Genomic DNA, 25,194 nt, shown 5'->3' with positions numbered 1-25,194 from the left:
CTAAAACTACTTGGCATCACAATCGACCGCAGCCTTACCCTCGAGAACCAAGTAAACTCCTTAATAAAGAAAATGTTCTATTCAATGTGGAAACTGAAATGATTAAAACCTTTCTTCCCGAGAGAAACTTTTTGAAACCTAATACAATCAATGATCCTAAGCCATGCAGATTACTGCAATGGAATCTATGCAGGATGCAAAGAGCAACTCACAAAAAAACTCCAGACCGCCCAAAACACAGCAGCCAGACTGATATTTGGTAAAACACGATTTGAAAGTGGTAAACCCCTCCGTGCAAAGCTGCATTGGCTCCCAATCAAAGAATGGATCATCTTCAAAATCTGTACTCTGGTCCACAACATAATCTATGGCGTAGTCCCAGGATACATGACAGATCTGATAGATCTACCTACCAGAAACAGAATCGGATCATCATGATCATACCTAAACCTACATTACCCAAATTGTAAAAGACTTAAATACAAAACAACTTACGCATCCTGCTTCTCCTACATAAGCGCACAACTATGGAATGGACTCCCAAAAGCCGAAAAAACAATCCATGACCACCTAAACTTCAGGAAATCACTAAAAAACAACCTCTTCAAAAAGGCTTACCCCACCAACCCACCATAAATCCCCACACCCAGCAACACAGCATAACCAATGACTGTACTGGACAACATACAATCTTCACTCCCTTGACCCTCATAGTGCCTGTTACACATCTACCTCATTCAAGCACAATATAACCTTGTATTTGTTATCAACCGACTTGGTGAACGCCTTGACGGTACTATGTAAGCCACATTGAGCCTGCAAATAACATAGTAACATAGTAGATGACGGCAGAAAAAGACCTGCACGGTCCATCCAGTCTGCCCAACAAGATAAACTCACATGTGCCATTTTTTGTGTAGACCTTACCTTGATTTGTACCTGTCTTTTCCAGGGCACAGACCATATAAGTCTGCCCAGCACTATCCCCGCCCTGCCTCCCACCACCTGCTCTAGCACAGACCGTATAAGTCTGCCCAGCACTATCCCCGCCTCCCAACCACCAGCCCCGCCTCCCACCACCGGCTCTGGCACAGACCGTATAAGTCTGCCCAGCACTATCCCCACCTCCCAACCACCAGCCCTGGCTCCCACCACCGGCTAAGCTTCTGGGGATCCATTCCTTCCGAGCAGGATCCCTTTATGTTTATCCCACGCATGTTTGAATTCCGTTACCGTTTTCTTCTCCACCACCTCCCGTGGGAGGGCATTCCAAGCATCCACCACTCTCTCCGAGAAAAAATACTTCCTGAAATTTTTATTTTTTTCTTTTTTTAATTTATTATTTATTAATTTAAACAATATATACAAGAAACATCTTGTGTGGAAAAGTGTCTGTATCTAATAAACTTGTACATTGGAAAAAGGAAAAAGAGAAAATAAAATTACATTCTCAAGGGGTAAATGACACTCAAGTCCATAAATTGAGATCCAAGATTTTAGGAAATCAAAGGGAGAAATATATAGATAGGAAAATAATACGGGGGTTCCAATCTCTGTTGAGTGGAGTTATTCCTTTCTTTAATGCTTCTCCATTTTTACTGAGGTTATAAGTGTCGATACATGTGCAGGTTCTGTAAATACATATTTCTTCTCCCTAAGCCTTATTATGCACTTGCAGGGGTATCTTAAAAAAAAGGTGCCCCCCAAGTGCAAAATTTCTGGCCTATGGACCAAAAATTGTTTCCTCCGTCGTCTTGTCTCCTTAGAGACATCAGGAAATAACAGTACTTTGAAACTTAAAAAGGTTTTATCCTTATTTCGGAAAAACAAACGGAAAATCCAATCCTCGTCAGGCAATAGTGCAACTGTCGCCACCAAAGTGGCGGCTGTTGGTAGTTCAGTGTCAGAAGTCTCAAGCAAAAGAGAAACATCTATAGGATTTTCAACTACTTGATTCAGGTTCTTCCCTGGGATATAATATACTTGGGAAAAAGGTGGTAAATTCTGTTCTGATATATTCAAAACTTCCCGAAGATAACATTTTAACATTTCAAGAGGAACAACATTTTGTATTTTGGGAAAATTAACAAATCTCAGGTTATGATTTTTAGTATAATTGTCGAAAATCTCCATTTTTTGCTTGAGGTTTGTCAAATCTTTTATCATTGTAGGTTGTAACGTTTCAAAGTTCTTGATCTTATGATCCATTTTTTCAACTTTATCATTTAAAACCTTGATTTCTTCCTCTTTTTTGTGTAAGTCAGTTTCTAAAGTCTTTATTTTTGGTGAAACATCATTAATCTGCTTTAAGAAGGTCTGTCCCAGGTTAGACACTAAATCCCATAAAGTGTCTAAAGTCACTTCTTTTGGTTTGGCTACCAGATCTTTGGGAAGTACAAACCTTTCAGAAGACTGCTCATGGCTCGCACTTTGTTCCTCAGCTCCTCTCCCCTCATTCCACGGCTGTTCTATGGGCAAACTGCCCTCCAGTCCCTCCTCAGATGTAATAGAAGCTTCTCCATGACGTTCTTCTGGGCCCATAACACCTTCCAAGGGGGACCCCGTCGATTCAGAGAGGAAGGAACTCGCACCAATCGGCTGGGGAGGCGGAGTGCGTGCAGTGGGGCTCAGAGTGGTTTCAAAGCCGGGGGAAGCCGAAATCTCCCGATTGCCGGCGTTCCCTACCGGTGGCGTTCCGCCTTCGTGAACAGCTCCTTGTGGTCGCATATATCGATCCATTGGACCAGGTAAGGAGGGGGGTAGCGGGGAAGCTCTGACCACTATTCTCCCTCGTCGTTTAGGCATTTCTCGAGCGACAGGAGGAACACGACCCACAGCGTCTTAACAGAGTGCGGCCATCTTGGATCCTTGAAATTTTTATTGAGTCTGCCCCCCTTCAATCTCAATAGGTGGGAAAATGTGGGGTACAAATGTAATAAATAAATGAATAAATCAATAAATATAGTGGAATTAGAAAAGGTGCAGAGAAGGGCGACGAAAATGATAAAGGGGATGGGACTTCCCTATGAGGAAAGGCTAAAGCGGCTGGGGCTCTTCAGCTTGGAGAAAAGATGGGGAGATATGATAGAGGTCTATAAATAATGAGTGGAGTGGAAAGGGTAGACGTGAAGCATCTGTTTACTCTTTCCAAAAATACTAGGACTAGGGGGCATTCAATGAAGCTACAAAGTAGTAAATTTAAAATGAATTGGAGAAAAGTTGTCTTCACTCAACGTGTAATTAAACTCTGGCATTCGTTGCCAGAGAATGTGGTAAAGGTGGTTAGCTTAACGGGGCTTAAAAAAGGTTTGAACGGCTTCCTAAAAGAACAGTCTATAGACCATTATTAAATTGGACTTGGGGAAAATCCACTATTTCTGTGATAAGCAGCATAAAATATTTTGTACTTTTTTTGGTATCTTGCCAGGTATTTGTGACCTGGATTGGCCACTGTTGGAAACAGGATGCTGGGTTTGATGGACCTTTGGCCTATCCCAGTATGACAATACTTATGTAACCCACCTAGCTATGCCTTTGCTTTTCAAGTAGGCACAGGAAAAACAATGTTAAATGCTTCCATGTTTCAACCTAATTAATGTTTGTTTTTAAATTGTAAACAGGGGCTTAGCCACGGGCGGGCCTGGACGGGCCCCGGCCCAGCCACTTTCTCTCCAGGCCCGGAGCAGAGCTGCCTGTAATGGCAGTGCTTGCGGCTCGCCTCGTTGTAGCCGCGCTGTCAGGCCCGCCCATCCATGATCCCTTCATTCCGGAGCGAAGCTGCCTGAATGGTAGTGCCCGCCTCATCGTAGCTGCGGCGCCCGCCTGCTCAGCTGATCTACACGTTGGCGCTCTCAGCAGCCTCCTTCTCACTCCACAAATCATCAGGCTAAAAAAAATAGTTGCACGTGCATGCACGCAGTGCACGTTACAGGGAGGAGGGATGAGGAGCATTGAGCTAGCTAGTGCAAGGAGGCGAGCCTGGAAGGTTCTTCGTTCGAGCCCAGGAGCTCAGACAAGCACTGCAGGTAATAAAAGTTTAAGTACTTTTTTTTACATAATTTTTAACATTGTGTAATTTGTAGTATCCCAAGAAACACTACTCATGCCTCTCTCTCTCTATTGGTGGGCAATATATATATATATATAGTGCCCACTAATATTAGCTCTGGGCCCAGCCAAAATGTCAGGTCTGGCTACGCCACTGCTTGTAAATAGTAAGTCTTATTAATGTTAAGCACCTGATTCTCATAATATGATGTGTATTTTGGTGGCCCAACATCTCTGCAGGAATACAGGGAGTCCCTATTACCAGCCCCTCCAAATGACGCAATGATTTACAATTTATAAATAATTACTACTCTAAACGATCTTAAGTAGAGGAGTGCGGTAGCCGTGTTAACAAGGACCTAACTTAACAAGGACCTGGGGTTCCTAGCCCATTATAAACCATAAAGCTGTATGTCTCTGTTGATCACCCTCCCCTCACCTACCCACACCCATCCTGTTAGAATATCAATGATATGCTTTGATGTCCCCATGCATAGCTCCGACCCACCCCCATCCTCCCACCCTGCCAGACTGTCATAGTAATGCTTGAATGTTTTCACTTATATACACTGTCAGCTAGCACATTTGCTTATTTCCGATCTGACGAAGAAGGGCAACCTTCGAAAGCTAATCAAGAAATGTATTAAGTTATGTCCAATAAAAAAGGTATCATCTTATCCATGTTTTATTTTGTTTGATTTCTATTGATACTCTAAACGATGAAACCAATACTTCCTCTGTGTACATCCGTATGCTGCACAAGTCTTTATGTTTGCAAATATAAGTAGAGAGGTGTGGTAGCCGTGTTAGTCCACTCTTAAAGGTTATCAATAGAAATCAAACAAAATAAAACATGGAAAAGAAAATATAAGTGAAATCATATAAAAATGCTACCATCAAGAACGACGGCGTGGTTGGAGCTGCCCATAGGTTTGCTTGTTTTGTTTTGGGTGAATGGAGATGATGGTTGCGCGGAGAAGAGGGAAAGGGAGAGTCTAAACTGATTGGCTTTAACATGTTACGTAATGCCGCCTCCTGTTCTCAATCTAACCTCCTTGGTCTGGGAGAAGGGGTTGGAGGCAGGTCGAGGAAAGTGACGACATAGTGTGGGGGGGGGGCACTGTCTCGTATTTAGCGCCAAATTCGAATTTATCAATCACCATTTTGTGTAGCTTGAGGCGGTCGCTGTGAATTGGTTGTTCGTGAAGAACTTGGACCTGTCGCAGTAGGATGGCATCCGTGGCGGTTCCGAAAGGTAGAAGGTTTTTGGGTGCCCGTTCTGGGCTGTGAGTGTGTGACGTTGGGCCCCGAGTTTTTGTGCTGTGAGAACTACCCACGGGTGCAAGGTTAATGCTGTGCTCCCTTTCCCGTCGTTACTAAGCGTAACTTAGCGTTGTGCAGAAAAGCCACCGACCTGTCCGTGCGTGGCTTTGGTTTTTAAACAAGACCATGATGGCCACTTCTGTAAAATTTTCAATGTGTGCGTATTTGATCTCTAATTGGAAATGTGTTTGGGAAGAGGGAGCAAGGTTGCACCTTTTTCTGACGTTGGTTGGAAAGAGAAAGAGCTGTCTTTTTAAATCTAATTTCAAAACGTCACTGGATGCTGGCTTGGGACGTCTGTGTGTCCTAAGGGTTTGTCTGACGTAGAGATAGCTTGCTTTGTGGTAGCCTTTCCAAATGGGGTTCGGGTTTTATTTATTTTGCTAATGCTGTGATAGCAATACACTTCGCTCTTAAGCCATGATATGTGGTGGCGAGGAAGGGAGGGGGTGATTGCGATTTTTAAGAGTTTCTTTTTCCAACTTGTGCTCGGTTTACTACTTGTTCTGTGCCAAAAACTTTCTCCCTGGAGTTCAGAGATATATTATGGTTACGCCATTTATCAAGGTGTGTGTTGGACATTTGGTTTTAGTCAGGTCAATGATTTCCATTAGAAATGGGACTGCTTATTCATTATTCTTCCACCTTGTCGTGGTTTAATTACATTTCTTGGTACTTGAGGATCGTTTGTATTTTTATATCTTGTATTAGTACCAAGTAACTACCCTGAACATCTGTGTTGCTATTGTAGTCTCTCTTCCACCGTATCTAGTTTTCAGGCTTCAAGGGTCATGGTTTCGATTTTTGTAATGTACATTGGTGAAATAGTGTTTACATAATTTCTAGTAGATCAGTCGTGCTACCATATTGTGTTTGACTATAGACCATCGGCACCCTGAAACCACAAGGAGGGTGTTTTCCTAGGCTGGGAAGATTTATTTATTTATTGCATTTGTATCCCACATTATCCCACCTCTTTGCAGGCTCAATGTGGCTTACAATAAATCATGGATAGTGGGACTGAGAGGAGAATTCACATTGTGTTGCAGAAGTAACTTGGGTAGCATGGTAATGGAAAACAAGATAGTAACATGACATAAGGCATTCTTAACATTGCTAGATATGTGTGGGGATTTCACTAGTTTTGGTCTTTGTGGTATATCTTGTCAAAGAGATGGGTCTTCAGTTGTTTGCGGAAGTTGGTCAGTTCATAGGTCGCTTTTAGGTTCCTTGGCAGTGCGTTCCAGAATTGCGTGCTCATATAGGAAAAGGTTGATGATGCCTGAATTGTCCCATACAAGCTGCTGACTTAAAAGCTAAAACGAAGTTGTGGCCATTAGACCTACATAAGTATTGCCATACTGGGAAAGACCAAAGGTCCATCAAGCCCAGTATCCTGTTTCCAACAGTGGCCACTCCAGGTCACAAATACCTGGCAAGATCCCAAAAATGTACAAAACATTTTATACTGCTTATCCCAGAAATAGTGGATTTTCCCCAGTCCATTTAATAAAGGTTTATGGACTTTATCTTTAGGAAGTCGTCCAAACCTTTTTTAAACTTAGCTAAGCTAACCGAATTCCAGAGTTTGTTTACACGTTGAGTGAAGAAAACTTTTCTCCGATTAATTTTAAATTTACTACATTGTAGCTTCATCGCATGCCCCCTAGTCCTAGTATTTTTGGAAAGCATGAAGAGATGCTTCACATCTACCCGTTCAACTTCACTCATTATTTTATAGACCTCTATCGTATCCCCCCTCAGCTGCCTTGTCTCCAAGCTGAAGAGCCCTAGCCGCTTTAGCCTTTCCTCATAGGGAAGTTGTCCCATGCCCCTCAGGAGCAAGTATAAATGTTACTTATATGCTTTGCCTAGATTCTAGCTCTACTACTACTACTTAACATTTCTAAAGTGCTACTAGGGTTACGCAGCGCTGTACAATTTAACATGGAAGGACAGTCCCTGCTCAAGGAGCTTACAATCTGAGCTTGACTCTGTTAAATTTCCATGCACGTATGTGTGAGGCAATTTTAAGATGCATTTTCACACTTGTATTCTGGCATGTGTGGAGGCGTGGCCTACTGGTTAGAGCACCGGTCTTGCAATCCAGAGGTGGCCGTTTAAAATCCCACTGCTGCTCCTTGTGATCTTGGGCAAGTCACTTAACCCTCATTGCCTTTGGTCAGAGGCGTAGCAGACTGAGCAGATTGAGGTCAGGGGGAGCAGACTATTGAAAAATAGGCGCTGTTTGGTGTCGACTAGGCAGCAGTGTGGATGTTGTCGCTTTGGTGCCATGGCTGTGACCAGCAATGATTTAACACAGGCTGCCTCTGCTGTGTCCTGCCTATGAGGAAAACAGGAAGTTACATTAGGAGGCCAGACACAGCAGGTGTCCCAGGACTGGTGGGAGCAGGCAGCCTGTCTTCTTAACTAGAAGTAAAAATATTTCTAATTGTGACCCTCGCCTCAGGGACAGCACACATACTTCTTCTACTGCTCGACACTTTTTTAAATCAGATGGGCTTTTGTTTGTATGGTGACTCTACAGGATGTGGAGACCACTAGTACTGAGCATTTTACTTTGGGTGACAAGGGCCGCCAAAGGCAGCCCTTGCCCCAGAGCCTACTTTCAAATAGGGCCAGATACTTTGTGAAAACACAAAATCCTGCAAGTTGACACTCAAAACCTATAATGAAAACTAACACACCATAACAGCCCTAACCCACCTATGAAAAGAGTGATATAAATATTATACTGGGCCTTAGAGCACCAATATACTGGCTACTGGGAAACTGGAACAAGCTAGACCTTTCCTACGCAGACACTATATGCTAGCACAAGGGTGGGCAGCCTCAGTCCTCGAGGGCAGCAAGCCAGTCAAATTGTCAGGATTTCACCAATGAGTATGCATGAGATCTGTTTTCATGCACTGACTCCATTGTATACAAATAGATCTCATGCATATTCATTGGAGCAATCCTGAAAATCTGATTGGGTTGTGACCCTCGAGGACTGAGGCTGTCCACTCCTGTGATAGCAGAATCCTTTACCTCAGAATATGGACAGCCTCTCTCACCTGGTACAAAATAGGGGACCACAAAAAACCTGCAGAAAAAACCTGAAATGGATACCCTCAAGAAAGCCAGACTCTTTAAGTAGGGCAATATTAGTAAGAGAGAAGCAGAAATGAATTTTCTCCTGTACTTTATAAAATAAAAATAGGAAAAAAATGTACATTTAACAAAGCAGGCACATCTCAATCCTTAAAAGTATCAATCCTTAAAAGTATTAAATAAAAAAAACATTTTTTTCTACCTTTGTAGTCTGGTAATTTTAATTTTCTAATTAAGCTGGCTCCATCTCTTTTCCATGAGTCAGTCATCTCCTGAATTCTTTTCCAGGTTGATCTTTCCATTTCTTCTCTCTTGTCTTCTACCTTACCTTCTGTCTGGTACTAATATTTTGTTTTGTTTTATTCCCCCCCCCACACACACTCACTTTTCTCTTCTCTGTGATTATATCCACCCATTTGATTTTACTCTCATTCTCTCACCTTCTAGTCCTTAGTCTCCTTTTCACAGATTTGTCTTGTCTACCAACTGGCTTTTCCCCATCTCCCTCATTCCCTCTCCAGCCCTTCCTTTGCCCCTCTGTATCTTTCCTTCCTCAGTCTCCTACTCCCCTCATCTTTCATCCACTTCCTTACTCCCCCTGTAGTCACCCTCTTAGCCCTCATGTACCCGCCACTGCCTCTTATTCTCTCATCAGCTCCATCCCTGTCTCTCCTTCCTTCCCCTTGTCTCCAGGCCATGCTTCCATCTGTTACTCTATACCCTATGTCCTACTGCTTCTCTTTCACTGTCTTTATTAACCCCATTTCCACCCTCACTTAACCCTTTAGAGACCCATCCCTGTATATGCATAACTATAAAATGATTTGGCTACCAATGTTTTTAGTAGGTTGCCAAATGGCCACAAGGTTTCAGAGTTGCAGGTGTTTTAGTCTCTCTCTCTCTCTCTCTCTCTCTCTCTCTGCCATGCAGGACTCCTCCCTCTCTCAGCCATCCAGGATCTCTTCTGTGACTCTCTCTCATGTCCCCCTCCAGCATCACTCCATTGTCTCTTTCACCCTCTCACCAGCCAACATCACTGCTCTCTCTTCCCCATTACATCGCTCTTCTGTCTCATCTCCCAGCATCCAGCTTTACTCTTTTTCTCCAACTCACCTCTATCCAGCTTTGCCTGTTTCTCCCCAGTACTCCTGTTTCTCTTTTTTTTTTTTTTCCCCCCCCCCTGTTTTTATCATGCAACATCATCCCATCTCTCTTCTACTCAATCCCATTGGCCCTGTCTCCGGCCCCATCCAGGACCCTCTCTCTCCAACACAAGAAAGCCGCGCATGGGGTCATAGCTCTATTGCGCCTCTTCTGGTTTCCTCCCCTTCCCTGACCTGCCCCTCGCTTATTGGTTGGCGCCGCGACTGCCTCCCTGACTACTTGTCTGTGAAGTAAAAGTAACAAATGAAAGAGAGCCACACGTGGGGTCATAGCAGCAGCTCTATGTGTGCCGATGCCGGTTTCCCTTTCCTCCTTTCCTGAAGTCACTGATGAAGAAACATCACATCTTCTCTCCTCCTCAAAACGAACTACCTGTTCCTCTGATCCCATTCTTACCCACCTTCTTAACACCATCTCTCCTACTCTCACCCCTTTTATCTGTCATATCCTCAATCTCTCTCTTTCCATTGTGACTGTTCCTGATGCCTTCAAACATGCTGTGGTCATACTGCTCTTGAAGAAGCCTTCACTTGACCCTACCTGTCCTTCCAACTATCGACCCATCTCCCTCCTCCCCTTCCTTTCCAAGTTACTTGAACACGCCGTTCACCGCCGCTGTCTTGACTTTCATCTCACGCTGTTCTTGACCCACTCCTTCTGGCTTTCGCCCTCTTCATTCAACTGAAACTGCACTTACAAAAGTTTCCAACGACCTGTTCCTGGCCAAACCCAAAGGTCTCTCTTCTATCCTCATCCTTCTCGATCTATCTGCCGCTTTTGACACTGCTGATCACGGCCTACTATGCTGTCTTTATTTGGATTCCAAGGCTCTGTTCTTTCCTGGTTCTCCTCCTACCTCTCGCTTCGCACCTTTAGTGTACACTCTGGTGGGTCCTCTTCCACTTCTATCCCTCTACCAATCGGTGTGCCTCAGGGTTCTGTTCTGGGTCCTCTCCTGTTCTCCATCTATACTTCTTCCCTTGGCTCTCTGATATCATCCCATGGCTGCCTGGATGTCTCAATGTCATCTGAAACCTAACGTGGCCAAAACTGAGCTTCTCATCTTTCCCCCTAAACCTACCTCTCCTCGCCCCCATTTCTCTATTTCTGTGGATGGCACTCTTATTCCTTGTTTCATCTGCTCGTAACCTTGGGGTCATCTTTGACTCCTTTCTCTCCTTCTGTGCTGACATTCAGCAGATTGCCAAAACCTGTCGTTTTCTTTCTCTATAACATCAGCAAAATCCGTCCCTTCATCTCTGAGCACTCTACCAGAACCCTTATTCACACTCTTATCACCTCTCGTCTTGATTATTGTAACCTGCTTCTCACCGGCCTCCCTCTTAGCCATCTCTCTCCTCTTCAATCAATCCAAAACTCTGCTGCGTGACTCATTTTCCACTAAAGTCGCTATGCTCACATTAGCCCTCTCTTTAAGTCACTTTACTGGCTCCCTATCCGTTTCCGCATTCAATTCAAACTTCTCTTATTGACCTATAAGTGCATTCACTCTGCCGCTCCCCAGTACCTCTCCACTCTTGTCTCTCCCTACGCCCCCCCCCCCCCCCGGGTAATCCGTCCTGTAGATAAATCTCTTATCTGTCCACTTCTCCTCTGCAGCTAATTCCAGACTCCGTTCCTTTTATCTTGCTGCACCTCACGCCTGGAATAGACTTCCCGAGCCTGTACGTCTAGCCCCCTCTGGCCGTTTTCAAGTCCAAACTTAAAGCCCACCTCTTTACCACTGCTTTTGACTCCTAACCACTGCTCACTTGCCCTGTCCTTTTATCCTCACATCTTTATTCCCTTACCCTTAATTGTTCTGTCTATCTGCCTGTCTTATCTAGATTGTAAGCTCTTTTAGCAGGGGCTATCTTTTTTTTTTTTTGTGTGTATGGTGTGCAGCGCTGCGTATGCCTTGTAGTTCCATATCATCATGCTGATCAATCCATAGACTGGTGGGTTGTGTCCATCTACCAGCAGGTGGAGATAGAGAGCAATCCTTTTGCCTCCCTATATGTGGTCATGTGCTGCCGGAAACTCCTCAGTATGTTCTCTATCTCAGCAGGTGGTGGTCACACACAGCAGCAGCTCTGGCTAGGTCTCCAAGCCTAATTTTTAGGTTTTGTTGAGTACCTGGGGTTGAGGGCTCTTCTTGAGCAAGTGCAAACCTGGTGGTGCCAGGTCCCTCCTTTTCTCCCCCCTCCCGCTGGCTCCGTTGAAGAAAAAAAAAAAATTTTGGACGTCCTTAAGGGCGTTTATTTCAACGTTTATTTAAACGTTTATTGCAGCTACTCACTGGGACACCAGTTCGTTACAGCTCGGAGCGAGAAGCAGGTAATTTTTACCTTTTTGTAGCGGGCAGGGGGTTCCCCGATCGATCTCCACTTGGCCTATGTCGTCGGAGGGCGAGGGCGCGAAGAATCGCTCCCCGGACCGCGTGTGCGCTTCTAGCGGGGATGCGGGGGTCTTAAAGTCTGATTCGCCCTTGTTGGGTGTCAGTTCGGAGGCCGGTCAGTGTCCCGGTTCTTCCTCCAGTGCGGCGGTTTTTCCCGCCATAAACGCCCATCCCCCGCTGCTCGCCTCCGCCATCTTGGCCGGCCACGCGGCTCGGACGGCTTCTTCTTGGGCCGCCCTTGAGGTAGGAGACGTTAATGCCATGAACGCCCTTAATTTGGGCGACGGCACAAAAGCGGCTAAAGTTAAGCGCCGTTCTTCCCGCGCGGCTCCTTCGCGGAGTGTCGCGCCGGACGCCATCTTGGATGCGCAGCATGTTTCTCCCCTGCTCTTGCGAGCGCCGGTTGAGGGTGCGTCTAGGGCTGTGGCCCAGGCTGCTGAAGTGCACAGTCTGGGGGGTTTCTCCCCCGAGTTTATTTTGCTGCTGCATCAGGCCTTCCTTATGCAAAACGCTGCCCCTGCTCCCTTGTCCGATAAGGGGGTTGAGGCCCCCGGAAGTAAACGCCCTCGGGTGGATTCCCAGGCCTTAGAGGACTCTGTCTCCTCTGATGTAGATGAGGGCAGCGTATCTGAGTTCTCCCAACGGTCCTTTGGGGATTCCTTGGAGGAGACGGATTCCCGCTCGGATGGAGCGGATGACCCCTCTGCAGCGCGGATCTTTCGCTCAGAGGATTTGCCCAACCTGTTAGTGCAGGCCATGAGCATTTTGAAGATTTCCTCTCCCTCAGCCCCTGTTGGCTCCGCCATTATGCTGGGGACGAAGCGCCCGCCTAGAACCTTCCACGTGCATGATGCCATGCACACCTTAATTTTGGCTCAATGGGATGTCCCGGAAGCGAGCCTCAAAGTGGCTAGGGCTATGTCCCGCCTCTATCCTTTGCCTGAAAGTGAACGGGAGGCCTTTCTTTGGCCTACCGTGGATTCTTTAATCACTGCGGTGACTAAGAAAACGGCGTTGCCAGTGGAAGGTGGCACGGCCCTAAAGGACGCCCAAGACAGAAGATTGGAGGTGGCCTTAAGGTCGTCCTTCGAGGCGGCTGCCTTAAGTTTGCAGGCCTCAGTTTGCGGCTCCTATGTGGCCAGGGCGTGCCTGACGATTGTGCGGCGGGCTTCCCCCTCGGATCCTTCCTTGAGGGCTGATTGGCCGGCCCTGGAATTGGGCTTGGCTTATTTGGCAGACTTACTGTATGATGTCTTGAGAGCCTCAGCTAAAGGTATGGCTCAGACAGTCTCTGCGCGGCGGAGGCTTTGGCTGAAGCATTGGTGTGCGGACCACGCCTCTAAGTCTTGCCTGGCTAAGTTGCCTTTAAAGGCAAGCTGCTCTTTGGGTCGAGCTGGACAAAATTGTGACCGATCTCGGCACGTCTAAGGGCAAGAGGTTACCAGAGGTCAGGGCTCGGGCCAGTGCTCGCCCCGGTAACTCCAGAGGACGGTTTCAGGAAGCCCGTCGGTACCGCCCGGGCAAGTCGGGCTCCTCTGCCCCCTCTTCCTTCAAGAGGAACTTCTCCCCAAGCAGCATTCCTTCGCAGAGACGGCCGTCCCGGAGGTGCGCCCTCCGGACCTCCCCCAGGGTCTCGTACCCAATGACGGGGTCCTGGTCCATGGACCAGTGCAGATTGGAGGACGCCTGTCCTCGTTTCAGGGCGAGTGGACCAGGGTAACTTCAGACGCTTGGGTGCTGGAAGTCATCAGAGACGGCTACAAGCTAGAGTTCTGCCGACCCTTAAGAGACGGGTTTGTACTCTCTCCCTGCAAGTCTCCGGTCAAAGCTGTGGCAGTGCAGCAGACCTTGGACAATCTGATCCGCCTGGGTGTGGTCGTTCCGGTGCCAGAAAATCAGCTTGGCAAGGGACGTTACTCCATTTACTTTGTGGTACCAAAGAAAGGAGGTTCTGTACGGCCTATCTCGACCCTCAAAGGGGTCAATTGGGCCTTGAAAGTTCGGCACTTTTGCATGGAGACTCTCCGCTCTGTTATAGCGGGCAGTGAGGCAGGGGAGTTCCTGGCATCCTTGGACATCAAGGAAGCGTACTTGCATATTCCCATCTGGCCTCCTCATCAACGCTTTCTGCGTTTTGCAGTCCTGGGCCGACACTTCCAGTTCAGAGCCCTCCCGTTCGGGTTGGCTACTGCTCCGCGGACCTTCTCCAAAGTAATGGTGGTCATCGCGGCCTTCCTGCGAAAGGAAGGAGTACAAGTCCATCCTTATCTGGACTACTGGTTGATCCGAGCCCCCTCTTATGCAGAGTGCGGCAAAGCTGTGGACCGGGTGATTGCTCTTTTGAGCTCCCTGGGGTGGATCATCAACTGGGAGAAAAGCCAGCTGCGCCCGACTCAGTCCCTGGAGTATCTGGGAGTTCGATTCGACACCCAAGTGGGCAGAGTGTTCCTGTGGACAATCGGATTGTCAAGCTTCAGGCTCAGGTGGACCAGTTCCTAGTAGCCTCTCCGCTTCGGGCTTGGGACTTTGTGCAGCTGTTGGGCTCTGACGGCCACGATGGAAGTAGTGCCCTGGGCGAGGGCTCATATGAGACCACTTCAACACTCTCTGCTGCAGCGCTGGACTCGGTGTCTGAGGATTATGCTGTGCGCCTTCCCTTGGACCCAGCAGTGCGCAAGGCGCAGAGCTGGTGGCTGAAGACAGACAAGTTGTCTGCAGGGATGCCTCTTGTGACCCCGGAGTGGATTGTCGTCACGACGGACGCCTCTTTGACGGGCTGGGGAGCCCACTGTTTGGGAAGGACAGCGCAGGGGCTCTGGTCTCCTGCAGAGGCAAAGTGGTCTATCAACCTCTTGGAACTCAGAGCCATTCGGTTGGCGCTATTGCAGTTCCTCCCGATACTGGCGTTGAAGCCAGTACGGGTCCTGTTGGACAATGCCACGGCTGTGGCCTATGTCAACCGCCAGGGAGGTACCAAGAGCGCCCCTCTAGCCAAGGAGGCCATGAATCTATGCCAGTGGGCGGAAGCAAGCCTGGAGCAGCTGTCAGCGGCCCACATTGCCGGAGTCATGAATGTCAAGGCGGACTTTCTCAGTCGCCATACCTTGGATCCCGGAGAGTGGCAGTTATCGGCTCAGGCGTTCTTGGACATCACGAAGCGCTGGGGCCAGCCGAGCCTAGATCTGATGGCGTCATCGGCCAATTGCCAAGTGCCGCGCTTTTTCAGCAAAGGACGGGACCCTCGATCCCTGGGAGTAGATGCTCTTCTCCAACAGTGGCCGACACAGGAGCTTCTCTGTGTTCCCGCCCTGGCCCATGTTGGGCAGGGTGCTAGACCGGGTGGCAAAGCATCCGGGCCGGATAATCCTGGTGGGTCCGGACTGGCCCAGACGTCCCTGGTATGCGGACTTGATCAGGCTCTCAGTGGACGGTCCTCTGCGACTGCCAATGGAGCAGGGCCTGTTGCATCAGGGTCCTGTGGTGATGGAGGATCCCTCCCCCTTTGGTCTTACGGCCTGGCTATTGAGCGGCAGCGTCTGAGGAAGAAGGGCTTTTCAGACAAGGTCATCGCCACTATGCTGAGAACGAGGAAGCGCTCTACTTCTACTGCTTACGCCAGGGTTTGGCGTACCTTTGCAGCGTGGTGTGAAGCAGGCTCACTTTCTCCCTTCACTGCTCCAATTTCTTCAGTGTTGGCGTTCCTGCAAAGAAGGTCTGGAGAAAGGCCTGTCGCTCAGTTCCCTTAAAGTCCAGGTAGCGGCTCTGGCTTGCTTCAGGGGCCGCCTGAAGGGTGCTTCCCTGGCTTCGCAGCCAGATGTGGTGCGTTTTCTCAAGGGAGTTAATCACCTGCGCCCTCCTCTGCACTGAGTGGTGCCTGCGTGGAATCTCAACCTGGTGCTAAGAGCCTTGCAGAAGCCACCTTTTGAACCCTTGTCGAGGGCATCTCTGAAAGACCTGACGTTGAAAGCAGTCTTTTTGGTGGCTATCACTTCAGCCAGAAGAGTTTCCGAGCTCCAGGCACTCTCATGTCGAGAGCCTTTTCTGCAGTTCACTGAGGCAGGAGTGACTATTCGCACAGTGCCTTCCTTCCTGCCCAAGATTGTTTCTCGCTTCCATGTGAATCAGCAGCTCTGTCTCCCTTCCTTTCGTAGGGAGGACTACCCAGAGGAATACTCTGCTCTCAAATATCTGGATGTGAGATGAGTCATCATCAGATACTTGGAAGTGACCAATGATTTCCGGAAGTCGGATCATATGTTTGTCCTGTTTGCAGGTCCTCGTAAGGGTCTGCAGGCTGCTAAGCCTACAGTGGCAAGATGGGTCAAGGAAGCCATTGCAGCGGCTTATGTGGCCGCGGGGAAGGTGCCGCCTATCCAGCTGAAGGCTCACTCCACTAGAGCTCAGGCGGCCTCGATGGCAGAGGCCGGGTCCGTCTCCTTGGAAGAGATATGCAAGGCGGCAACTTGGGCATCGGCCCATACCTTCTCCAGGCATTACCGCTTGACTGTGGCTGCTCGGGCGGAGGCCCGGTTTGGAGCTTCAGTGTTGCGGTCAGGGATTTCAATGTCCCGCCCTGGGTGAGTACTGCTTCGGTACATCCCACCAGTCTATGGATTGATCAGCATGATGATATGGAAGGTAAAATTATGTATCATACCTGATAATTTTCTTTCCATTAATCATAGCTGATCAATCCATAGCCCCTCCCAGATATCTGTACTGTTTATAGTCTGGTTGCATTTCAGGTTCCTGTTCAGGAGGACTTCGTGTTCAAGTTTTGTCAATTGGATTGTTCAAGAGTTGAGACGAGTTTGTGTTACAGTGAGCTGCTGCATTCCTCTCCCCTCCGTTTTACGGGGCTGGATTGAGACATAAATTCTGCCAGCGCTCCCTCCCGCTTCGTGCGGCTGTAGGGCAGGTTTGTACCCCTCCCGCTTCGGCGGTGTTAGGGTCAGTCAGATCCTCCCGCGGTTGCAGGATAAGCCAGATACCCCCGCATCGGCGGGGTGGTGTCCCTCCCCCGCTCCGCGGGGATGAGCTGGACGGATTCCCCTCCCCCACTTGTGTGGGGATGAGCTGGGTTAATTCCCCTCCCCCGTTTCGGCGGTGGTGAGCTGGGCAGTGTGTCCCTTTGTGGGTGTAATTCTCTAAGTGCTGAGTCCTGCGGATGGAGCTTGGATATCGACATACTGAGGAGTTTCCGGCAGCACATGACCACATATAGGGAGGCAAAAGGATTGCTCTCTATCTCCACCTGCTGGTAGAAGGACACAACCCACCAGTCTATGGATTGATCACCTATGATTAATGGAAAGAAAATTATCAGGTATGATACATAATTTTACCTTATAGTAAATATATAATCTCTCCTAATTCTGGCACTTTTTTTTTTTTTTTTTTTTAAACTTTTTCTGTGCGTACTTGATCCTTATGGCTTGTTGTGATTTCAGGGCAGTTGCAACATATTAAAAGGAAATCACTTTTTAAACCCATTTGCAAGGTAGTCTCTAGCAGTTGTTTCTAGTTAGGCTTGGCTCTGTGAATAGGAGCTGATTGAAAAAGATGGGTAAGAAAACAACCTTATGGGTTGTGTCCATCAACCAGCAGGGGGAGATAGAGAGCACTCAAATTTCACAGTGCCACATGGTCAGCTAGCTCCACACTGCCTCTTCAGTATTCTCTATCTGCCCAAGCAGGGTGGTTGCAGCTTGATCAAGCTCCTTAAAAAATCTGCCTGGGGGTGGCTCCTGGCTTGCCAGTTGTTAGCCGGGGTGTTAGAGGCTATAGCAGCTTCACTTTAAAGGCACATAGGTTAGCCCTTTCCCTGCCTTACCCATCCCCCCAGTGGATGTGAGCACATTAGTTTCACTTTTCCCTGCTCTTTCCCACTCTATACTTGGTGGATGCAGGCACATTGGTTCGCCTTTCCCTGCCTTTCCCACTGTTCTGTACCTCTGGAGTTGATTTGATTGCCTCTTTTGCTGTTTTCTCTACTTTCCTCACAGCGTTTAAAAAAAAAAAAAAAAAAAGCAAGAGGTTTTCTTCAGTTTCTACAGTGTGACCGGAGCTTGTATACTCGGTCCAGTGAGGTAAGAGTGTTTTCTGACTCCTCCGGGGAGGGCCCGCGATCTGGACGTTTTTGGCGCAAAGCCGCCATTTTGAATTTTCCGCCGTTTTTCGGCGATGGCTGCAGAGAGTGTTAAGCGCTGTTCCAAGTGTGGCAAGCGCAGATCAGCAGCGGGGCTCTGTAAAACGTGCTGTTCAGGCGTAAGAGCCGGCCCGAGCATGGCGAGCAATGTTTCTTCCTGCTCAGTGGAGCTTGCAGCGGGTGCCATTTTGAAAGCACCACATGGCGCGATCCCCGCTGAGGCGGAGGGTCTGTAGACCGGAGGGGGCCCTCGAATTGAGGCTGGCCAAAGAACTACTAGCCCCGGACTGGAACCGGGTCCCAGGGTGAGTTTTTCTCCCCTGACTTTGTATTATCTACTATAATAAAACTCACCCTCAACGTTCTGAAGTCACTCAGTCACTCACTGAAGGGTTCATGGATTCATGGTGGTGAAGCCACAACACTGACCATGTCTCTCTGCCCCGCCCTCGCATGACGGACCAATCAGAAAAAACACCCTCAACATTCTGAAACACAAAGGACCATCACAACACCGTTCCCAGGCAACACTAGGCAACGTAAGACGGACCAATCAGAGGAAACCACGTGACAATAAGGGAGGAGCATTCCCCAGCAGAATGGCTCATTATCTGTGCAGCACGGAGAGCACAGAACCACCGCTGGAACGAGAGAAGAATATTCCTGCTGTGGGTATGTGCAAAAATAGACCGGGAGGGGGGGGGGAGACATTTTTAAATGCCTAATGCCAATACTGAAGAGTGCCAGAGGGCCTATAGCACAGACTATATTTGGGATCGCTTGACATGGAGTCAGAGGACCCGGAAAACAACGTGCCCGTCACCATCTGGGACGTGGGCGAACAGGACAAGCTGCGGCCCAGCTGGAAGGATTACCCGCGACCCAGCCAGCAGCAAACAGCGACCAAGGAAGGGGGAGGAGTACTCCTTCCCTGCCTAGGAATCGCTGGAGACTGGCTGCCAAATTAACGAAACAACCGCACACCGACGCACCACCTCCATCATTCGAAAGGCATCCACTCTTTCTTCAACAGAAATGCAAACTAATAATACAAAACAAACAAAGAATACATGGTTTCTCAGGCGGCTACAGGTAACTCCCCATCCCCTTCCTCTTCCCCTTTTGCCGAAGTGGCCAAGGACGTGCCCAACCATCCCCAGCCTCAGGCAAGCTGTCTCCCACCTCGGGGATTCCCCGAGCACCCGGAAAAAGACGGCGCTGATTCCTGCAGCGCATAAATGTTCCAGCATTCCCCTGCAGCCGGCCTGAAATGGACCAAACATACCGGATCACCCCCCGACGGCCCGAGACCGTGCTCTTCTCCCTTCCGCCAACTTAAAACAACCATCCCCGTCCTCAGGCAAGCTGTCACCCACCTCCAGGATGCCCAGAACCCCCAGCCCAATGGAAAAAGATGGCGCTGCTTCCAACAGCACATTTCTCTTCCAGAATTCCCCCTACAGCAGCCCAGAAACGGCCAAAAAATACCGACAGACAAAGAACGTGCTCCTCTACCTTCCGCCCATCTAAAACAACACTGCTGCCTCAGCACAACACAAAAAAAAAAAAAAACACTCAACAAAGGCTGACCCCCCTCCACAAACCTCCTTGACAGACAAAACCACACAAACACACCCTCAAAGCCATAACACCAATCCAACCCACTTTGCCAGCACAGCACATCCCCCAACCCCCAAGCAAAAAACAAAACAAAAAAAGACACACATCAACAACCTGCACACACACACACACACACACACACACACACACACACACACACACACACACACACACAAAATAACTCTGTGACACATGCACACACACACACAAAAAACCACATGCTAGCGCCCGTTTCATTGGTTTCGGAAACGGGCCTTTTTTACTAGTTGCTTCATAATGCATATATGCTTAAAAGAGCTCAGCCACAGAGGTTTTCTACGGCCCCCCCTTACTGCCCCTCCGGTGGATGCGGGCCTGGGATTGCCCTCTGAGGCATCTTTCCCTGATAGCTGGCCACAAGAGAAGCGCAGAAGGGTAAATTCCCCTTCGGAGAGTGGCGCACCCCCATTCCCCCCCCCCCCCCCCTGTGGTCAGGATGTGGTGACTCTGAGAGGTCTGGCAGGCCCTCATGGCCAGAGGAACCAGAGGAAGGTGCAGAAGGGCCACTGGATCCAGATGATCTGTCCGCGGTGAGGATTTTCCACTGCGAGGAGCTGCCAGCTCTTATTTCAGATTGTCTTACAGGTCCTCTTTATTGAAGATCCTGGGAGTGGCGTGGCCTCCTCTGGAAATCCGAGGATGGCAAGTACCAAAAAGCCTGCTCGAGCCTTTCCTTTGCATGACTCCATCCAAGAGCTTATTTCAGCTCAGTGGGCTGACCCCGAAGGACCTTTGAAAGTTTCCAGGGCTATGGGGCAATTATACCCTCTGAGTGAGGAGCATTTGACTCGCTTTGCAATGCATAAGGTGGATGCCCTAGTCACAGCTGTGACAAAGAGAACTACCCTCCCGGTTGAAGGAGGTGTTGCCGTGAAGCACATGTAAGACCGTAGACTGGAATCAGCACTTAAACGGTCCTTTGAAATTGCTGGTCTTACTATTCGGGCGTCTGCATGCAGTTGTTATGCTGCTGGAGCCTGCCTGGCATGGTTGCAACAGGCAGTGGAATAGCCCGGTGATGGAGTGGAGCCCTTGTCTGAAGTGGCTCCGCGAATGGAGTCGGCCTTGTCCTTTTTGGCTGCTGCCCTTTATGATATTGTCAGAGCTTCGGCTAAACAGATGGCTGTAGCAGTGGCGGCTTGCCGTCTTCTGTGGCTACGGCATTGGGCGGCGGACATGGCCTCTAAGCAAAGGTTGGGGAAGTTGCCCTTTCAAGGCCTTCTCCTGTTGAGTGAGGAGTTGGAGAAAATTGTGAAAGGCCTGGGAGATGCTAAACCCCAGCGCTTACCCGAGGATAGGCCGTGGCCTCCCTCCAAGGGTCAGGCGGTTCACTCCTCTTATAGACCTTGCTTCCGTGAAGCTAGAAGGTACCGCCCGGGGCATTCTGCTGGGTCCACGTCTCGTGGCCGGTTTTCAGCAGAGGAACTCCTTTCGCTCGGACAAACGTTCCGCAGCAGCAGGCTCAAGACCTGGGGTTCAAGGGCGACCCTCGTAATGAGGGTGTGCCGGCCCCCTCCTCGATTCCTGTTATAGGAGGACGTCTTTCCCTCTTTCTCGAGGAGTGGGCCAAGATTACCTCAGATCAGTGGGTCTTGGACCTGATCAGAGAATACCACCAAATAGAATTCGATGCCCCGATAAGAGACGTGTTTGTGGAGTCCCGATGCGGTTCTGCCACCAAACGGGCGGCGGTAGAGGAGACCTTACAAGGCTTGACTCACATTGGGGCGGTTTTCCCCGGTGCCTCCCGCCAATTTCGGCTGCGGCCGCTACTCCATTTACTTTGTGGTGCCGCGAAAAGGTGGGTCTTTTCGCCCTATTCTGGACTTAAAAGAATTAAACAAGTCCCTAAGAGTGCGGCATTTTCACATGGAAACCCTGTGCTCCGTCAGTGCGGCGGTACAGCCAGGAGAGTTTCTCACGTCTCTGGACCTGAAAGAAGCTTACTTGCACATTCCAATTTGGCCCCCGCACCAGAAGTTTCTGCGGTTTGCGGTGATGGGAAAACATTTCCAGTTTCGGGCCTTGCCTTTTGGCCTCGCCACAGCTCCCCGAACCTTTTCCAAGGTAATGGTGGTAGTAGCTGCTTTTCTCAGGCGAGAAGGTATCCGGGTTCACCAGTACCTAGACGACTGGCTCATCAGAGCGGACTCCGCAACAGGGAGCCATCAAGCTACAGCCAGAGTGGTCTCAGTACTGCAATCTCTGGGCTGGGTCGTCAATGTAGCCAAAAGTCACCTGACCCCCTCGCAATCTCTAGAATATTTGGGGGCACGGTTCGACACAGACTCGGGATATGTATTCCTACCTGAGCAAAGACGGTGCAAGCTTCAGAATCAGGTCCGTCTGCTCCTGAGGATGCCCCGCCCGCGAGCTTGGGACATTGTCCAGCTGTTGGGATCGATGACAGCCACCTTGGAAGTGGTGCCCTGGGCGAGAGCGCACCTGAGACCTCTGCAGTATTCCCTGCTTCAACGATGGTCTCCAGTATCTCAGGATTATCAATGCAGACTCTCTTGGCTCCCTGCGGCCCGACTCAACATGGAGTGGTTGCTCTCAGACAGCATGCTGCGGCGAGGAATGCCGCTGGCGCTCCCCGATTGGTGCCTAGTGGTGACAGATGCCAGCCTGAAGGGCTGGGGCGCCCATTGCAAGGGTAAGCATGCTCAGGGTCTTCCGACACCCGACGAGTCGGAGTGGTCCATCAATCGCTTAGAGTTGAAAGCGGTGTTTCAGGCGCTTCTGGCCTTTCAAGTAACCCTGGAAGGATTGGCTGTCAGAGTGATGTCGGACAACACGACAACAGTGGCCTACATAAACCGACAAGGCGGCACTCGGTGCAGAGCGCTGGCCGCGCAGGCAGAACAGATTTGCCACTGGGCCGAGCTGCATTTACAGTTTCTGTCGGCAGCTCACATTGCAGGTCAGAGCAATGTGCAAGCCGATTATCTAAGCAGGCATCACATCGATCCAGCGGAATGGGAACTGGCAGCCGAAGTATTCCTGCAAATATGTGCCAAATGGGGCAAGCCCGTAATGGATCTTATGGCGACAAGCTCAAATGCCAAAGTCCCGTGCTTTTCAGCAGACGGAGAGATCCTCGCTCAGCCGGGTTGGATGCCTTGGCTCAACCCTGTCTCTGGATTAACAAACTGTGAGGTTTCAATCATAATGTCACATACTGTGCATTGTCCACATTTCTTGTGTCCTCTCCCCTCAGTCTCTAAGGAGTCATCCTTCGGTAGAGTGGGGAGGATAGAGGGGTAGAGCAACTCTTTCAAATTTTTGCCCCTACTGAAAGCAAATCTCAATGTACTGTCCTTAAATGTGGAAATAGATTGAACCAATGGCCAGTGAGAGATGGAGATGTGGAGGGGCATTTTCGAAAGGGACGTCCAAGTTTTGATGAGGATGTCCTCACAAAACGTCCCCCTATCTTGGTGTCCAGTCTACTAGAAATGCTGGCTCATCTTATATCCCAGTGGCTTACATTCCGTGGCCCTTGATAGGGCGTGTGCTCCTGTGGATTCGGCTTCACCCAGGAGAAGTGGTTCTCATCGCCCTGGATTGGCCCAGGGGACCTTGGTATGCGGACCTCCGACAGATGCTAGTGGAGGCTCCCCTTCCTTTACCTCTGGTACCGAACTTGTTGTCGCAGGGACCGGTGGCCATGGAGAACACCTGCCGTTTTGGTCTTGCGGCATGGCTATTGAGAGGGCGCAATTGAGAGGCAAAGGCTATTCCAATAATGTTATTTCCACTCTCCTGCAGGCCCGCAAGTGGTCCACCTCCGTGGCTTATGCCAGGATCTGGCGCCAGTTTGAGACTTGGTGTGTTTCAAAAGCGATCACACCCATGTGGGCTCCTGTCTTGCCGATTCTGGACTTTTTGAAGGATGGTGTACAAAAAGGCTTGGCCTATAATTCCCTGCGGGTGCAAGTGGCAGCATTGGCCTCCCTTCATGGTAAGGTTGCAGGCATGTCTTTAGCTGCTCATCCAGATGTGGCAGGGTTTCTTAGAGGGGTGCTTCGGCTCTGTCCTCCTGTGCGGGCACCTTGTCCAGCTTGGAACCTGGGGCTAGTTTTGAAGGCTCTGCAGGGTTCTCCTTTTGAGCCGCTACGGCGAGCTTCAGAGAAAGATTTGACACTAAAGGCCGTTTTTCTGGTGGCCATTACTTCGGCGAGATGGGTGTCAGAACTCCAGGTGCTGTCCTGTCGAGACCCATTTCTGCAATTTTCAGAGTCCGGGGTCACGGTTTGTACCGTGCCTTCATGCCTAAGGTGGTTTCAGCGTTTCACCTAAACCAGCCTATTTTTCTACCCTCTTTTGTTAAGGAGGAGTTTCCAGAATCCTTTGGGCAGTTGCACCTGTTGGATGTGTGCAGGACTCTGTTGCAGTATCTGCGAGTTACTAATTCTTTCAGGACCTCTGATCATTTGTTTGTTTTACTATCAGGTTCTCGCAGAGGGTCTCCAGCGTCTAAAGCCGCTATTGCCCACTGGCTCAAAGAAGCTATCTTTTCAGCTTATCTGCTTGCTGGCTGGCCTCCACCTGTAGCCTTTAAGGCACATTCTACAAGAGCGATTTCTTCCTCTTGGGCTGAAACTGGAGCACTCTCTCTTCATGAGATTTGCAGTGCAGCAACATGGGCTTCGAAGCTCTCATTTGCCTGACATTACAGGCTGGATGTGGCTGCTAGGAGGGATGCGCGTTTTGGAGCACAAGTGCTAGTGTGTGGTGTGACCTGTTACCACCCTATATAGGGATTGCTTTGATACATCCCATACGTAATGGCTTCATCTGCTTGATGACAAGGAAGGGAAAATTAGGTCCTTACCTTGGTAATTTTCTTTCCTTTAGTCATAGCAGATGAAGCCATGAGCCCTCCCTGGATGATGTGAATCTGTTTCAGGTTCTGTTCTTGTTTCCTGAAGTTCTAATCCTTCCTTGGGAGAAAGTTGGAAAACAGTCTTCAGGATTCTTGTTCATTCCCTCCAGGAGGATGTGTGTATTCTCTCCATAAATACAAAGAGGCGGACGAGTTTATTCCCTCCAGGAGGATGTGTTCATTCCCTCCTTTTGAGTTCATGCCCTTGTTATGGGGCCATCGTTCACTGTGAGGAAAGTTCACGTTATTCCCATTGCGGTTTGTTATACTGCTTTGGAAGCTTCAAATACTGAAGAGGCAGTGGAGCTAGCTGACCATGTGGCACTGTGAAATTTGAGTGCTGTCTATCTCCCCCTGCTGGTTGATGGACACAACCCATACGTAATGGCTTCATCTGCTATGACTAAAGGAAAGAAAATTACCAAGGTAAGAACCTAATTTTCCCTTCTAAGG

At 49.2% G+C, this 25,194-nt stretch overlaps 1 protein-coding gene across 1 annotated transcript in view; it reads left to right on the top strand.

Annotated features, from left to right (window-relative positions):
* The first annotated feature begins 5,231 nt into the window (after positions 1-5,231).
* The window catches only part of KIF15 (kinesin family member 15), a 1,036,090-nt gene continuing 1,016,127 nt past the window's right edge, over positions 5,232-25,194 (top strand). Inside the window, 1 exon segment of the mRNA XM_030209299.1 lies at positions 5,232-5,302. Coding sequence (XP_030065159.1) covers positions 5,278-5,302 — 25 coding nt within the window. The 5' untranslated portion in view covers positions 5,232-5,277.

This window comes from Microcaecilia unicolor, chromosome 1 (genome assembly GCF_901765095.1).
Source record: "Microcaecilia unicolor chromosome 1, aMicUni1.1, whole genome shotgun sequence".
Classification (NCBI taxonomy): domain Eukaryota; kingdom Metazoa; phylum Chordata; class Amphibia; order Gymnophiona; family Siphonopidae; genus Microcaecilia; species Microcaecilia unicolor.
Note: the sequence above shows the minus strand (reverse complement) of the source record. Positions and strands in the feature narration are given on the sequence as shown.